The sequence below is a fragment of the Marmota monax genome, unplaced genomic scaffold (assembly GCF_021218885.2).
Source record: "Marmota monax isolate L192 unplaced genomic scaffold, Marmota_monax_Labrador192_F-V1.1 WCK01_AAM20220418_F8-fsc00018, whole genome shotgun sequence".
Taxonomy (NCBI): Eukaryota; Metazoa; Chordata; class Mammalia; order Rodentia; family Sciuridae; genus Marmota; species Marmota monax.
The window spans coordinates 17,631,594-17,649,477 of record NW_026692201.1 but is presented as its reverse complement, the minus strand read 5'-3'; the positions used below and the strand labels follow the sequence as shown (position 1 = coordinate 17,649,477).

Below are 17,884 nucleotides of genomic sequence, written 5' to 3'. Positions count from 1 at the left end.
ATGTGCATGCATTTGTATGTGCTGGTTTGTGCGTATGTGTGCAGATGCATAAGCACTTTCCACAGTACACCCCTGCCTGAGCAAATCCAGAAAGAGATCCTCACAATGCTCTCCTTTCATAGATGTGTGGCTACTGCCTTCAACACTCAGACTAGTACACAGGCTTTCTGTATTTATAAGCATTCTTTCCTTGATTCTCTTGTTAAGTAATTTAATGAAGAAAAAGATTCTCATATGGTATCATATTTCCCATGCAGAACAATTACTTCTACATAGTTCCAATTTAGAATGCAAAGATGTGTCCTCTATATTAATAACATTGTTTCCCAGTAATAGCTAACAAAATTAGGTTATTTTCACAGGACTGAGCAATTTATAAAACTGGTAATTTAGTTCAGGAGCAAGATAGTCAGAGTAGGTTAAAATGAATATTTGTTAAGAGGATCTAAAATAAAACACTAAGTTGAAATACTAAGAAATTAAATTACTAAAAATGAAAAAACTAATCACTTTTAAATTTAAGTTATAAATATATGCATTTATTATGATCAAATTCTAAGCTTGTAGAAGAGAATTCACTTAGACCTTCATACATAATCATTATTCAATAAATATTTGTTGTATTTTTCTTAAGTTTTAGTTATTATGATTTACAAATTTAATGAAAAGGAAAAAAAAACAAGCATTTCAGAAGTACAAAACAACTTATTATGTTGTTGCTTTTACTGATATTGACATTTATTAACCTGTTGGGTTCTTGTTGCTTACAGTAAGCATACTGAGATCTGGATAAGTCATTGTCTTCACTTCTGTATAACATGGTCCTGACATTCATTTCCAAATACTCTATCTTGCAGTATTCACATAAGTGGGGTCCCAGACTGATGGCATATTCTCTATTTCAAGGTAACCCTTAGGACCGTATTTTTTGTTTCCTCCCTGGCTTTGACTCATTTGTATATTCTGTTTCCTATTCTTTGCTTGCTTCAGCTTGTTTCCTTTACCTATCGTAGCTAAGAAACCAACACCCTTTCCCAAATAGGTGGCAACTTTCAAAGATACTCAACATAAACTACTCAGTAGACACATAGTACTATTAACCAATGGCAATCACTCAAGGGCAGATTTCATTTACTTTTGCCTTTATTTTAGTCAAGCACTATTCCCTTATAAGTATAGAAGACATCTTTTATTAACTTTGAGTGTTCATGATTCCTTATAGATCCATAGAATCATTTGGCTCAGTGACAAAAAATCAATAATAAGACTGTCTTGGGGTTTCCATGTTACAGAAAAAAGTACATTTTGTATTTTATGGCTCTTTGGGCCTTTCTCCAACTCAGGTTGAGTGATTTAAATTCAGATTCAAAAACCCATTGGACTTGCTAAATTAGAATTTGATCTTATATGCACATATGAGAAAATTTCCTTCTTATAAGATTTGACATGTCTTATGTGGCATTTAAAATCTTGAGACATTTATTGACCTCTAGGTATAGTAGATACTTTTTACTAATCATATTATTGTATGGAATCTTTAGAGAAAGTGGTGTGTGTGTGTGTGTGTGTGTGTCTTATTGTATAGGAAAAAATGACATTTTCCCCGAAAATACCATATATTTAAATGTACTTTAAATTTCCTTTCTTCTAATTCAGATATTTCCACTAAGGTATAAAAGCCTCATCCTTCATAAATTTATTAATTTTTACTAGGTAATCTGAAATTAAGCATTGATCTCTAGGCTGAATCTCAAATTACAATGCTGACATAAATAATTTTCAATATAGTATAACTGATACAATCATTGGATTTATGAAAGGATATAACTCTACTGAGGTTATATTAAGTTGATATTTAAGTTGATGTTTGGAGAAAAATAGGAATGTTTTAGGTAGACAAAATGAAATAAAGGCATTTGGAACATAAAAGGTATATATGAAGATATGGGCACAAGAGACCATGGAAAACATCAAGAAATTTAGTTAAAAAGGGGTCATAGGGGAGGATGGTTTTAAGGAATGATATAAAAAGCTAGCTCAGCAGTTTAGTGTCAAGGTGTGGATGACCTAATGAAACCATGACCTTGAAGGCACTGAAAAGCAACTACTGGGTTTTAACCATCAAAGTGATATGATCCTTTCCACTTTGAAGAATTTAATGAATAGATTATAAAATGAAGATGTTAGACATAGGGACATGTATTAGGAGGTGACCTAACAAACCAAAGATGACAAAGGTAGAACTGAAGATATAGTAATAACACTGGAAGATGTTCAGGAGTCAGATTAGAAAACAACTGTCAATTTTAGGATGTGGAATATAATGAAAAAAATTAGAAATAACTCTTAAGTTTGCAGCCTGTTTACCTAGATGGATAGTGGACCTTTCATTAAAGAATGTGGGGGGGTCAAGGTGCTGGGGTTGTTGCTCAGTGGTAGAGCACTTGCTTAGCACGTGTAAAACACTGGGTTTGATCCTTAGCACCACATAAAAATAAATACATAAATTAAAAAATAAATATATTATGTCCATCTACAACTAAAAAAAGTATTTATAAAAAAGAATGTGGGTTGGGCTGGGATTGTGGCTCAGTGCTTGCTTAGCATGTGTGAGGCACTAGGTTCGATTCTCAGCACCACATACAAATAAATAAAGTCCATTGACAACTAAAAAAATATTAAAAAAAAACAAATGTGGGTCAAAGCTTAGTGATTACTTCACTATTCTAAATGTGAGATTCCTGTGTGTCACTTTGATAAAGATGTCTATTAGACATCAGAATATATAACATAGATATGGAGCTTAGAAAGGGGTTTTAGGCGAGAAAGACAACTCTAGGGAGCTATCATGTATAAAACAGGAGTAAGCCATGACAATAGGTAAGAATGTATAGAAAGAGAAGTAGGGCAAAGTCAGTAGTCAGAAAACACCAATATTTATTTAAAGTGTTTTAACTGCTATTATTATCATTTTCCATTAAAATATTAACCATAGGTTACATAAATCACTTGGTAAGAATTTTTACTTTGGCTATACTTTTACTATGGTTATGCTATTCTTAACCAGATATTATAATTTTTTAAGATATATATGCACTCTTTAGAATCCACTAAATAAGCTCTAATGACATAGCTTGGGCAAGATTCATGCAAAACAAATGAACAAAACCATTTGTTGGAAGAAATTGTAAAGCTGTTGGGGTAGCTAAGGTTTGTAACACCAAAATCTTACAAAGAAGAGAAGTTCATTGAGATAAAAAAAACCTTTTATAATAAAGAAGTCATAAGGAAGTGATAGTAATTCTCAATTTATGTTCTAAAATGATAGCTTGAAAGTATATAATACAGAAAGGAGTAATAAACAAATTCACAAGCACAGTAGTGTACCTTTCTAAGTAAGCTACAGAACAAGTAGATACAAAGCAGGGGATGTACAAAAGCTCTGAACAGCTGCAAACAAACTTGAATAATTAGTGTGTACAAACAACTGCACTCAACAGGTAGAGAATTTGTTTTTAATGAGCATGGAACATGTGACAATATTAACCAGAAGCTGGACTCCAAAACAACTCACAACAACGTCCTACAGAACAAAAGATAATGTTCTCTGACAAAAATAATAAAAGATAGACTAACAAGTCAAAAATATTTGGAAATTAAGTCCTGCTGCCCTGGAGAGGCCCAACCCACACAGTGTGGCCCACTGCCCCAGAGAAGAACACTGTGCTGCAGTTTCCTATTCACCAATGTGTGGCTCAACCCAAACTACCTCCATTTTGGGATATTGCAGTCACCTCCATATCCCTCCCCACATGGTAATCTCCACCGTGATACATTGAACAGGGCTAGGAGGCAGCTGCTTGTTGCAGCACTGCAGGCCACACTGAGGCATCACTGAATAGGTCACCCAATGCCACTGTATAGCTAATCCTTCCAGCCCCATCTCTGAAAGCAGTTGGTGTCATCTTGGGACACTTTCACCACCATCTTGGGGTACTTCTGCTGCCACCTCTGCTGCCACATCTGTTATCTTTAGCTGCGGCAGCTTTCACTTGGGACATGGACTGGGGCCTGAAAGCCCAACATTAAGGTACCTACAGCCTTGATGCTACTGCCACCAACAACTAGGGACGTGGCTGTTTCCATCTAGAGACAACAACCAGGACCTGGAAAACCGTCATCAAGGTCCCTGTGGACCTGGTTGTACCAGAGGTATTTCTACTAGGTGTGCTAATAGGAACCATCCTATTGCAGAGGCAATAGGCAGCCTTGAATGGGGTTGCCTCTATTTTTTCTCCTGCTAACAGCCAACTTCTTCTGATACCCTTTCACTAGACCTATAATCTAATACCTCTGTATTCTTACATCCTACCTCATAAACATCATAGCCAACCTCCCCCTCTGTCCACCATTTAGAAACTGTAAACCCTTATGCAAACCTAGTGGCTACATGGTAGAAGATAACCAAACTCATCATTTCTGTTTACAGTGACAAAACTGTAAATGTCAAAGTAGAAAACAATTGATTTATGGCTGCATGTTGGTTGTATTGGGTGCTGTAAACATTGATATTCCCTGTGAAGGTGAGGTATTGGTAACCTTCAGGGACACCACAAGATTAGAGGGTAGAGACTGTAATACCTCAGATCTGTACTGCAAGACAGGAAGACACACGGGTAACATGAAAAAACAAGGGAGGAAAGTGCCTCAAACAAACCAAGATACTACAACAACAGAATCCATTGACAGCACAGTAGATGAAATGTCAGAGGAGTTCAGAATGTACATAATTAAAACGATCTGTGAATTAAAGAATGACCTAAGTGAGCAAATATAAGGCAAAAATTAATCACTCCAACAAAGAGATAAGAGAACAAATATAGGTAGCAAAAGATTACTTCAAGAAAGAGATAGAGATTCTGAAAAAAACCCAAACAGAAATCCTTGAAATGAAGGAAACAATAAACGAAATAAAAAACTCAATAGAAAGCATCACCAACAGACTAGATCACTTGAAAGACAGAACCTCTGACAATGAAAACAAAATATACAATCTTGAAAATAAAGTTGACCATATAGTGAAGATAGTATGAAACCATGAGCTGAATATCCAAGAAGTATGGAATAATATCTAAAGACAAAATCTAAGATTTATCAGGATAGAGGAAGGCACAGAGATTCAAACCAAAGGAATGCACAACCTCTTTAGTGAAATAATATCAGAAAATTTGCTAAACATGAAGAATGAATTGGAAAATCAAATATAAGAGGCTTACGGGACACCAAATGTACAAAGTTACACCAAAACATTTACATTATATTTTGACATTTACAGTTTTGTCACTATAAACACTATAATGAAAATGCTTAGCATACAGAATAAGGATAGAATTTTAAAGACCTCAAAAGAGAGGAATCAGATTATATATAGGATCTCAACAGATTTTGCAACCCAGACCCTCAAAACCAAGAGATCCTGAAACAACATATACCAAGCTCTGAAAGAAAACTGATGCCAACTAAGAATCTTATATCCAACAAAATTAAGCTTCAGATTTAATGATGAAACAAAACCTTCCATGATAAACAAAAGTTAAAAGAATTTACAGCAAGAAAACCTGCACTACAGAGCATTCTTGCCAAATATTCCACGAGGAGGAAATGAAAAACAACAATGAAAATCTGCAAAGGGAGGAACTACACTAAAGGAAAGACCAATTAAAGGAGAAAACAAGTCAACTTAAAAACCAAAATAAACTAAAATGACTTGGAACACAAATCATGTCTCAATAATAACCCTGAATGTCAATGGCCTAAACTCATCAATTAAAAGACAAAGACTGGCTAATTGGATTAAAAAAAAAAAACAGCAATATGTTGCCTTCAAAAGACTCATCTCACAGGAAAAGACATCCACAGACTGAAGGCGAAAGGATGGGAAAAAATGCATCACTCACATGGACTATATAAACAAGTGGGGGTTTCCATCTTCATATCAAAATTAGTAAAAAAGGATAAAGAAGGTAATTTCATACAACTTAAGATAATCATACATCAACAAGACATAACAATCATAAATATCTGTGCCCCAAACAATGGGGCATCTATGTATAGCAAACAAACCCTTCTCAACTTCAAGAATAAAATAGACCATAACACAATAATACTGGGTGACTTTAACACACCTCTCTCACCACTGGATAGATCTTCCAAACAAAAACTATAGAACTCACTAAAACATTCAATAATTTAGACTTAACAAACATATATAGAATATTCCATCCATCAACAAGCAAATACACTTTGTTCTCAGCAGCACATGGATCCTTCTCCAAAATAGACCATATGTTATGCCACAAAGCAAGTCTTTGCAAATATAAAAAAATAGAGATACTACCCTGCATTCTATCTGACCATAATGGAATGAAATTAGAAATCAATGAGAAAATAAAAAATATAAGCTACTCCAACACCTGGAAACTAAATAATATGCTATTGAATGATGTACAGATAACAGAAGACATCAGGAAGGGGATAAAAAAAAATTCTTACAGGTGAATGAGAACTCCGATACAACACATCAAAATCTCTGGGACACTATGAAGGCGGTAGTACTAAGAGGAAAGTTCATTGCTTAAGCTCATTCATTAAAAGAAGAAAAGGTCAACAAATAAACAGCCTGACATTGTATCTCAAAGCCCTAGAAAAAAAGGAACAAACCAACACCCAAAGAAGCAGAAGACAGGAAATAACTAAAATTAGGGTGAAATCGATGAAATTGAAACAAGAAACAATTGAAAAATTGACAAAACAAAAAGTTGGTTCTTTGAAAAAATAAATAAAATTGATAAATCTTTAGACATGCTAATGAAGAGAAAAAGAGAGAAAACTCAAACTACTAACATCCATGATGAAAAAGGAAATATCACAACAGATACTACAGAAATAAAGAAGATAATTAGAAATTCTTTTGAAAAATTTTTACTCCAATAAAATATAGAAGGCATCAACAAATTTCTAGAGTAATATGATTTGCCCAAACTGAACCAGTATGATATATACGATTTAAACAGATCAACTTCAAACAATGAAATAGAAGACGCCATCAGAAGCCTACCAACCAAGAAAAGCCCAGAACCAGACAGATACACAGCTGAGTTCCACAATACCTTTAAAGAAGAACTAATACTAATAAAACTTCCAAACTCATTCTGTGAGGCCAATATCACTCTGATTTCAAAACCAGACAAAGACACATCAAAGAAAGAAAACTTCAGACCAATATCTCTAATGAACACAGATGCAAAAGTTCTCAATAAAATTCTGGCAAATCAAATACAAAAACATATCAAAAAGATAGTGTACCATGATCAAGTGGGGTTCATCTTAGGGATGCAAGGTTGGTTCAACATACGGAAATCAATAAGTCCACTGATGTGATGAATTACATTTAAAGATAAGAATCATATTATCATCACAATAGATGCAGAAAAAGCATTTGACAAAATACCACACCCCTTCATGTTCAAAACACTAAAAAACTAGGGATAACAGGAATATATCTCAACATTGTAAAAGCTATCTATGCTAAGCCCTAGGCCAACATCATTCTAAATGGAGAAAAATTGAAAGCATTCCCTCTAAAAATAGGAACAAGACAGGGTGCCTTCTTTCACCAATTCTATTTAATATAGTTCTTAAAACATTGGCCAGATCAGTTAGATAAAAGAAATTAAAGGGATATAGATAGGAAAAGAAGAACTCAAACTATCATTAACTGCCAAAGACATAATTCCATACTTAGAGGATCCAAAAAAATTCCACCAGAAAACTTCTAGACACAATGAATGAATTCAGCAAAGTAGCAGGATATAAAATCAACACCCATAAATAAAATGCATTTCTATACATCAGTGATGAATCCTCTGAAAGAGAAAATAGAAAAACTACCCCATTCACAATAGCCTCCCCCCAAAAAAGTTCTTGGGAATCAATCTAGCAAGAGAGGTGAAAGACCTGTACAATGAAACTATAGAATGCTAAAGAAAGAAACTGAAGATGAAAAGATCTAAATGAAGAAAGGGAGGAGGAGGAGGAGGAGGAGGAGGAGGAGGAGGAGGAGGAGGAAAAGATCTCCCACGCTCTTAGATAGGCAGAATCAATATTGTCAAAATGGTCATACTACCCAAAGCACTATGTAGATTCAATGTGATTCCAATTAAAATCCTAATGTTATTCCTTATAGAAATAGAAAAAACAATAATGAAACTCACTTGGAAAAATAAGAGACACAGAATAGCTGAAGCAATCCTTAGCAAGAAGAGTGAAGCAGAAGGCATCACAATACCAGATGTTAAACCCATACTACAAAGCTATAGTAACAAAATGGCATGGTATTGGCACCAAAATAGACTTGTAGACCAATGATATAGAATAGAAGTCACAGAGACAAACCTACATAAATACAGTTTTCTCATACTAGACAAAGGCACCAAAAACATACATTGGACAAAAGATAGCTTCTTCAACAAATGGTGCTGAGAAAACAGGAAATCTATATGCAAAAAATAAAAAAAAAATGAAACTAAACCCCTATCCCTCAAAATGCACAAAACTCAACTGAAAGTGGATCAAGGATCTAGGAATTAGACCAGAGACCTTGTGCCTAATAGAAGACAAAGTAGGCCCAAATCTTCATCATGTCAGATTAGGCCCTGGCTTCCTTAACAAGACTCGTAAAGCACAAGAAACAAAATAAAGAATCAATAAATGAGATGGATTCAAACTGAAAAGCTTCTTCTCAGCAAAAGAAACAATCAATGAGGTGAAGAGAGAGTCTACATTTTGGGAGCAAATTTTTGCCACACATATGTCAGATAGAGCACAATCTCCACGATATATAAAGGACTCAACGCCAAAAAAACCAAACAACCCAATCAATAAATGGGCTAAGGAGCTGAACATATACTTTTCAGAAGAAAAAATAAAGTTGATCAACAAATATATGAAAAAATGTTCAACATCTCTAGTAATTAGAGAAATGCAAATCAAAACTACTCTAAGATTTCATCTCACTCCAGTCAGAATGTCAGTTATCAAGAACATAAGCAATAATAAGGGTTGGTGAGGGTGTGGGGGAAAAGGTACACTCATACATTGCTGGTGGGACTGAAAATTGGTGCAACTAATCTGGAAAGCAATATGGAGAATCTTTAGAGAACCTGGAATGGAACCACATTTGACTCAGCTATCCGACTCCTAAAGACTTAAAAACAGCATACTATAGTAACACAGCCTCTTCAAAGTTTATAGCAACACAACTCACAATTGCTAAACTGTGGCAGCAACATAGATGCCCTTGAATAGATGAATGGATAAAGAATCTGTGATACATATACCCAATGGAATATTACTCAGCATTAAAAGAGAATAAAATTATAGTATTTTCAGGTAAATGGATGGAGTTGGAGAATATCATGCTAAGTGAAAGAAGCCAATCTCAAAAAACAGGGCTGAATGTTTTCTCTGATAAGTAGATGCTAATGCATATATCAGGTGGTGCATGGGATAAGTGGGGGAATTTTGGATGGGTCAAAGAGGAGGGGAGAAGGGGGCAAATGGGTAGGAAAGATAGTGTAATGAGACAGTCATCATCCTTACCCGAGGTACATGTATGATTGTGCGAATGGTGTGACTTTACTTCAACACAAACAGAGAAGCAAAAAATTCTGTTCCATTTATGTACAATGAATTAAAGAGCTTTCTATTGTCATGTATAACTGATTAGAACTAATAAATAAATAATAAAAAGAATTCAAGGACTAATTAAGAAATAACCAAAATAGATGATCTGGGGCCTTTCAAGTCTGGCAGTAGTCATTGGTGATACATAATTTTTTATTTGAATTGCTCTCACATATTACAAGCATCTTAAGGACTAGAACTATGCTTTTGTCATAAAACCTAAAATGATACTCCATAATTATTTGTTCTTTGAAAACATTTTTGATGTAGTCAGGTCTACTCCATGCAAATTCTTCTTTCAGAGCATAGCGCTGCTTCAAGTACATACAAAGAGATGTTTTCTGTTCCTTTGGGGTGAATCAGAATGAAATACTATTTAATGGGGAGTACTATTAACACCAGGAAGGGTAGAACTATTGTTCACACTGGATATTTCTTTCACAAACATTCTTCTGAGAATGATTAAGAAATTATCTGTGAATGATTCACAAGGAGTTCTTAAAGTTATGTGGGCTGAGTTGGTGCTGCCAAGCATTCTATTTGAGAGATTAATTTAGAACTTTGGAGTTGATAGTCATTCATGCTCAACTTTGACAGCCTGACTTCTATATTTATTCCCCAAACCAGACACACATGCAAAAAATAAATAAAATTCAAATATGTAAAAAATTGGAAATTAAATAATGTACTTCTAAGCAACTCATGGGTCAAAGAAAAATAATAGACAATATTGCATGGTTCAAAATTAGTCTTGGGAAAGAACAATATTGATCAATACCAGAAAAACTGATCAAGAAAGAGAGAAAAAAGTAAGAGAAGATACATATCATCAATATCAAGAATGAAAAAGAATATATCACTACAGATCACAGAACTTTAAAAACAATGGAGAAACTGTGAGATGGAATTGACCAAACTATGTTATGTACATATGTGAATATACCATAGTGAATTTCACCTTTATACATAAGTATATGCCACCAATCAAAGTAAAATAGAAGGAAAACCAGTAGAGGAGAGGAGACAAGGGAAAAAAGGAAGCCCTGCATAGTGAAATGAGCAAATTATATACCATGCATTCATGATTATGTGAAAATGAATCCCACTATTATATATGACTGTAATGTACTAAAAAAAACATAAAAGTTTTGATTAGTTAGGTTAAATGGAAAAGTTTATAGAAAAAAGACAACTTACAAAATTAACAAAGAGCTAGAAATTGGAAAGATGAATTGTTGTATATATTTTAAAGAAAATGAATATATAATTAAAAGTCTTTCTGTAAGAAAACCTTAGACCTGGCTAGCTTCCTGTGAGTAGTCTTATTACTAAGGAAGACATAACAACAGATTTACAGTCTTGTTCTGCTAATACAAAAAGAAGGGTCACTCCCTAACTTCTTAAAAATGTGATCGGCATTAAATTTGACAAAACCTTTTTAATAATAACACCTTACATATATTAATGCATTAGCGATTTAGAGAAATCTCTTCACTATGGGGAAATTTATTACAACTACAAAGTGACCTCTGCACAAAAGATGAGCTATTAAATAAATCACAGAAGCATACATTTTGCATTACTTATAGAGAAGTGGCATTCTTTAAAATGATGATGTAGGTATACAATACTTTAATAGAAATAGTGTGCCAATTTATATCCTTATATTGAGATTGAAGTGATATTAGAAATATGGATCCTTTGAATCACAAATAAATTCACAGGAGTATTCTATGTGAATTAAGTAGAAAAGTAAGCTATAATATAGAATCTAGTCACTTTGGGTCTAATAATTCCATAACATTAAAACCAGATAGAATTTAATGTAAATCTTTTTACATTTTGCTTATTATAATTTAGTTTGTCATAGAGAACATCTTATAAAAGCTTAAAGCAGCAAATATTTTAAGAGTAAGTTATCTGGACATTCTTGTATGGTTGTTTAGTACTCCCTGTAGCAATCCTTTCAGAAGCATCAAGAGTTTCTCTGAGTTAATATCACTTCCATCTTGTCTCATTTATCAAGGCAGGGTGGGGACACATGTAAAAATAAAACTGTCATCAAATGAGCCCTGCTTTGCCAAAGAATTGGTGAAACTCATGGAAGGAATGGGCTGCTGGCCACCAGGGCTTGCCTCACATTTACTTTGTATTTAACAAAGAATGATGCACAATTTTCTAAAATCAATCCACACAGCCCAAGATCTAAATGTCAGAGAATAGTCAATAGTAGTAGAATATGAAAAGTTATAATAATTTTGAAAAGACACTATCATTTCTTTCTATAAGATTACAGGTTTTTAGAATTTTGTATGGATAAAATACATTATAATACTATAATCAGCATAAGAAAATCTTCTTGAATCTCAATAAAAAGAATGATTAAAAATAGCATATCAGCACAAGTTTAAATGTGTGTTTTACATAGCTAGGCTTTGGCTGAATGTTGTGTAGAGTATGTGTCTGTAACTGCCTAAATGGGAAATACATGTGCATACATCAATAAGAGGTATTTGTTAAGTATATGACTGATCAGACACACTAATACTAGTGAAATGACTTCTGCTTGTATACTATTTTACCTTTTAAAGATTTTTCACATCCACTAATTGAGTTTTATCTTCACAATCCACCATGAAATAATTAGGTAATTATGGATAGACTTTTTCTTCTTGTTCAGAATGTTACTTTTCCTTTATTTCCATGAAACCAAGGGAGCTGGTTAAGCTTTTTTATTACAAACGTTTGCTTTAGCTTTTCCCTGCATGCAGAATCAATAAAGCAGAGGCTAAACAGTCTTCAAAGCTATAAGATGCCTGATTCTGGGTTAAAGCACACACATATGTGTGTATAAAGGAGCATTGGATTTCAAAGATTACAAGGGTACTTTGATAGGAACATTTGAGAAAGACATTGTCTCCTCATGTAGTATATAGACAATGCATTCTTTTTGATACCTTTTTTTTTTGTATTTATGATGCCTGCTACCTTCAACTCCCCCTGAAAACACACTCTTTAAACAATATCCATACTCCAAAATTTTTTTTGCTGATTATCAAATTTTCATCATGCCTTGATTTTGCTAGACATGATCATTTGACTCAACCTAATAAACTAAATATGCTAAAGTACAAATTACCGTAAACTTTTTGATATACCAACTCACCTGAGAAAATTCCATCTATCAGAGGAATCTGAGAGGCCATAGATTCTAGTTTAAAGAAATCATAGAGGAAGTGAGCTTCAGACAGCGTGCTGGGAAAGCTGCCGGCACAGAAAAGCTAAGAAGGCAACGTGCCCAACTGAGTGTACTTACAGGTCACCGTGAATGAGTCCGTAGATCTGTGCCATGCTCTGATGATAGACACCCTTCAAAATAACTATGAGGAGAATCACCACAAAAGATGGAAGGCCCCAACTCAGAAGAAAAAACAGCAGATACCTCCTCTCTGTGTGTTCGTCATTCATCACAAGCACGTACCAGAAATTCACAGACTAAGAAAGGAAACAAAAAATGAACAGGCTCTGGTTTAATGGCATAGGACACAAACTTACTAGGCTTAAGCGTGAAGAGTCAGGGACCAGCAAAGGCCTAGGATCTACTTAATAATTACTGTTTTGATGTGATTTTTTTTAAAGTTAATTCATACACACATTCTTTCATATAGCCAAGAAATTCAGCACACTTCAAAAGTCTAGGAACACAAGAAAACATTTAGTTTACTTATGTATCTTTTATTTTTCTTAATTTTCTCTGTTTTAATCTCAGTTATAATCTTCTGTGACTGTTCTGTAAATCTGTCCTAGAAGAAATGTGCACTGATATTCAAATTTGCTTCCCATGTGAACAATTCATGATGACAACAAAATAAAAAGCCCTAGGTTTTTAGGCTTTAAAAAAATTAGAGCATTATAATTACACATAGGAGTTGGGTTCATTTTGACAAAATCACCCCCGCATGAAATTTGATTTCAATCCTCATTTCTCCGGCTTTTCTTCCCCTCCTTCCATTCCTTATTCTCCCTCCTCTGTTCTACAGATCTTCCTTTTGTTCCTTTATTTATTTATTTTTGATTGGTACTTTCTACATACACATAAAAGTAAAATTCTCTGTGTTATGTTTATATATGCACATAACATGTCTTTTAAAGAATTCATTCTGCGTGGCCTTCCTTTACCCATCCCTCTACTCTGTTTCTCCATCTCCTTCTTCTACATTAATGATCTTCTCTTTATCTTTATATTATCCTATCTTTCCCTCCACTTTTCCTCTATTTTGTTCTAGCTTCCACATATGAAAGAAAACATCCAACCTTTAAATTTCTGGGTCTAACCTATTTACATATTCTTCACTTCCATTAATTTACCAGTAAGTGCCATTATTTCGTTCTTCTTTCTGGTTGAGTGAAACTCCGTTGTGTATATATACCACATTTTCTTGATCCATTCCTCTATTGACAGGCATCTGGGCTGATTCCATAATTTGACTATTATGAATTGTGCTGCCATAAACATTGATATGCCTGTATCACTATAGTATGCTGAGTCTAGTTCTTCCTGATAAATAAATACTGAGAAGTGGGATGGCTGGGTTATATGGTGGTTCCATTACTAGTATTTTGAGGAATCTTCATATTGCTTTCTATAGGGGTTGCACTAATTCATAGTCCTGTCAATGACTGTATCAGTGTACTTTCCCCCCACATCTTCACCAGCATTTATTATTATTTGTGTTGTTTTTGACAATTTTTATTCTTTGAGGGCCTAACACAGGTAGGGCCATACACTGTTCCATTGAATGGGGATAATTGTGAAAATGACCCTAGTCTGAGTCCCAGTGGGAGTCAGAGAATAGGAAACAGAAATTGATTGCATGGAGAAAAAAATAATGGAATAGATTTTGTGGCCTCTCTTTCTCAGTTTACACTACCTCTTTTTTGTAATTCACTTGACAAACATTTGAGTGCTTACTAAATTTCAAAAATCAGTCAAGCCAGTGAGGATACAGGAATGAAAGTGACAGGGAAAGTATTTACTATCCTGAATCTTAGATTTCAAGCATGAGCAACAAATAACTAAGGGCAATATTTAACTTATACTTATATCTGTTATTTCTTATTAAAATAAACTATATACAAGGGGACAGCACATAGAGAGTGAAGGGGATGTGGAGAGAGGTTAGGTACATGGGAATAAGGAAACCGAGGCCTGCAGATATTATTTTTGGCCCCAAAGCCCATGGCTAGTTTATATCAAAGCCAAATCTAGAAATTATATATTCTGTCTTCTAGTATTTTATTTCCACGAGGAATTTTTGTATTTAATTGTGAGTTAATACAGTAATGACATTGAATGTCATGATAGACATGTTTTACAACTATTCACTGGATAAATCATCCTTCTCAATTTCATGTGGTAGAAAGCATGAATATAGATGAATCACACATATATGTATGTGGTGTGTGTGTGTGTGTGTGTGTGTGCGCATGCACATAACAGTAGGGGGATAATCTTGGGCAAGTAACAACATTTCTAGGGCCTCAGTTATGTGTACAAGAAGATTATTATAAAGATTCAATGATGTGGGAGACCAACCTTGCAAGTGACTGAGTTAACTCCCCTGCTGGGTGATGTGGCATCAGGCACCCATGCTGCTAGACTGCCTCGCTCTTCTAGGGTTTGAGTAACTGTGTCTTCGCATGTGTCTTCCTACAGCCCCATGGGTGGAGCTGCACTCACCTGTTCCTTTGTAATATTACCCCTTGCCCTGTTTAGGATAGAATGTTCCATATAAGTGCCTTGTGTGTGTCCCCTTCCCTTACTGTGCCCTTGGGTGTGGCCTACCCGTGTGTCAGTCAACCTGCTGACAGTGGACATCATGAAGATAGACTCAGCCCTCTGAAACCTGACCCCTTGCCTCATTTGAATAGATTCTCCTCAATAAATGGGGTCAGCACATGCTCACTCTCTATTCCTGCAGACCATTAAAGTCAGAGGAGCCATCACAGCAACCCCAAAGAAAAAGGTATTTGTGTCTCTTGTGTGGTTATTTTGCACAGCCCAGTTAGCCCAGTTTACCTGGAATGACCTCTGAGCCATTTAGTCACGAACAGAAACCCAGCACAATGAGATATTACATATAAAGTCCTGAAAAATGTGTACACTCTCAAATCTGCTGTTAATATGTGATCAAAGAGAAATAGGTTAAGATCAAAAGCAAGCAATTATACAGTAAAAACCCTTCTTATGTGAGAAAAACATATTTCTAATGTTTGTGGGAAGGCTTTCAGATTCTGTTAACTGAGGCTTCCAGGGAAGATTCTATCTGGACCAAATTGGCCTTGAGGGATTACTATTAGTCTACACTAGTGAAGGATAAAAATGTTTGGTTACTTGGATATTTCTGTCTCTGATTTTTATTTCCTGTCAGCACTTCTTATCTTTATGTACATCTGCTTATATCTATAATTATAAAGCATGTTTTGAGTTGCTGTTTATGTAAATTTGTTCTAACTCCTTTTCAAAAAAACTTATGAGATTCAAAAGTGTTTTTCCTCTTTTTACATTTAGCATAAGGATGTGGACCCAGGTAAATGGGATGTGTCAATAGTCTGATGCTGAATTAATCAATACTGTGAGTTAGAGGATAAAACTGCACGCAATGTAAGGATCACTGATTAATCTATCTCCAAAAGATAAGTGCTGGTTATTAAGTAGATATTTATGTGTATCCATGAATCATGGTGACTCAGTGCTCAATGGAGCAGTAGCTGGAAGACTCAGAAAGGAGAGTATTGAAAGGAGGTAAAAGACTTCTAAATTGATTTACCATGATGAAGATTGGGACATTTGCAAAATGTCTGCTTTTACACAGATGGACATCAGATCCATCAGGATCACTGGACCTTTCGGCAACTGTCTGACCTTTACCATAGGCTAAGACAAAATTGAGATAAATTGTTTTTTAGATTTATATATGCAATACTTCTGTAGTGTTGCTAAATTCTTGAATACTTGATTAAGCCAAACAAGCTTCAAACTCTCACAAGCTTTTGTCAATTTGAAAAAAGTATACATACACGTATACATGCACATATATGTGTTTGTGTGTCTATCTATCTACCTACCTATCTATTCCTTCTTAAGAGAATCCAATCACTGAGGTACACTCCAAGGACAGCATTTCCCATTACGTGTCATTTTTAAAGCTACAGAATGCAAATATTATGCAATAAAACAATATTTAATTACTCTAGAATTACTATGTGGTCTATACATAAGATTTGTTTTGATTAACTCCTTTCAAATCTTACTTGAATTTTATTTAAATACACTAAGGTAGGCATGTGCTGGGACACACCTAGCTCGTGAGCTCCCCTTTTCTAAACATTGTCTACCTTCCTTTCCTAGAGGAGGGCAGGGTGGGTTCAGCAGCTCCTATGCTCCTTGACTCTGCTCCCCAGACACAGATGATTTGATTAGGGGGAGACAGCTGACCTAGTTTGGTCACATCTATCATGAATTTCTTGATTCCTTGATAGTCTAGGTGGGTCCACTGAAATAAGAGGGCGCATGAACTGGAGGGGCAGCCACAAGCATAGCAAAGACAGTGGGCCAGGCGCAATGGTGCATGCCTGTAATCCCAGGGGCTTGGGAGGCAGAGACAGGAGGATCGTGATTTCAAAGCCAGCCTCAACAATACTGAGATGCTAAGCAACTCAGTGAGACCCTGTCTCTAAATAAAATACAAAATAGGGCTGGGGATGTGGCTTAGTAGCCAAGTGCCCCCGAGTTCAATCCCTGGTAAACCCCCCCCCCCAAAAAAAAAAAAAAAGAAACTGTGACTGTAGAGAAGGTTTTGGGCAGACAAAACTTTTCCCTTGCTCACAGTCCCATGTGAGGTCCACCTGCACTTACAATTCTTGGGTTCAACAAGTTATCCTACAAACGTATTATCTCTTTTGTCATTGCAATGTTTGGTTATATTAGCTCAACTTAGTTTTTCTTTCTTGTTCCAAAACAACTTAACTGAGGTGTGTATTGTTATCCTCAAGCAGTGGAATTAAAACCTCCAATTATTGATATTGTTTAAACAACAGAAGATAATAGAACATTTGACTATCCTCAGTCCCTGAAATC

General features: G+C 35.0%; 1 protein-coding gene across 2 annotated transcripts in view; it reads right to left on the bottom strand.

Annotated features, from left to right (window-relative positions):
- Positions 1 to 17,884, bottom strand: part of Adgrv1 (adhesion G protein-coupled receptor V1) — a 569,696-nt gene that overhangs the window by 172,234 nt on the left and 379,578 nt on the right. For both annotated transcript variants that reach the window (XM_058574584.1, XM_046428479.2), the window contains one exon: positions 13,061 to 13,239. In XM_058574584.1, the coding sequence (XP_058430567.1) occupies positions 13,061 to 13,239 (179 nt within the window). The remainder of the gene's footprint in view (positions 1 to 13,060; positions 13,240 to 17,884) is intronic.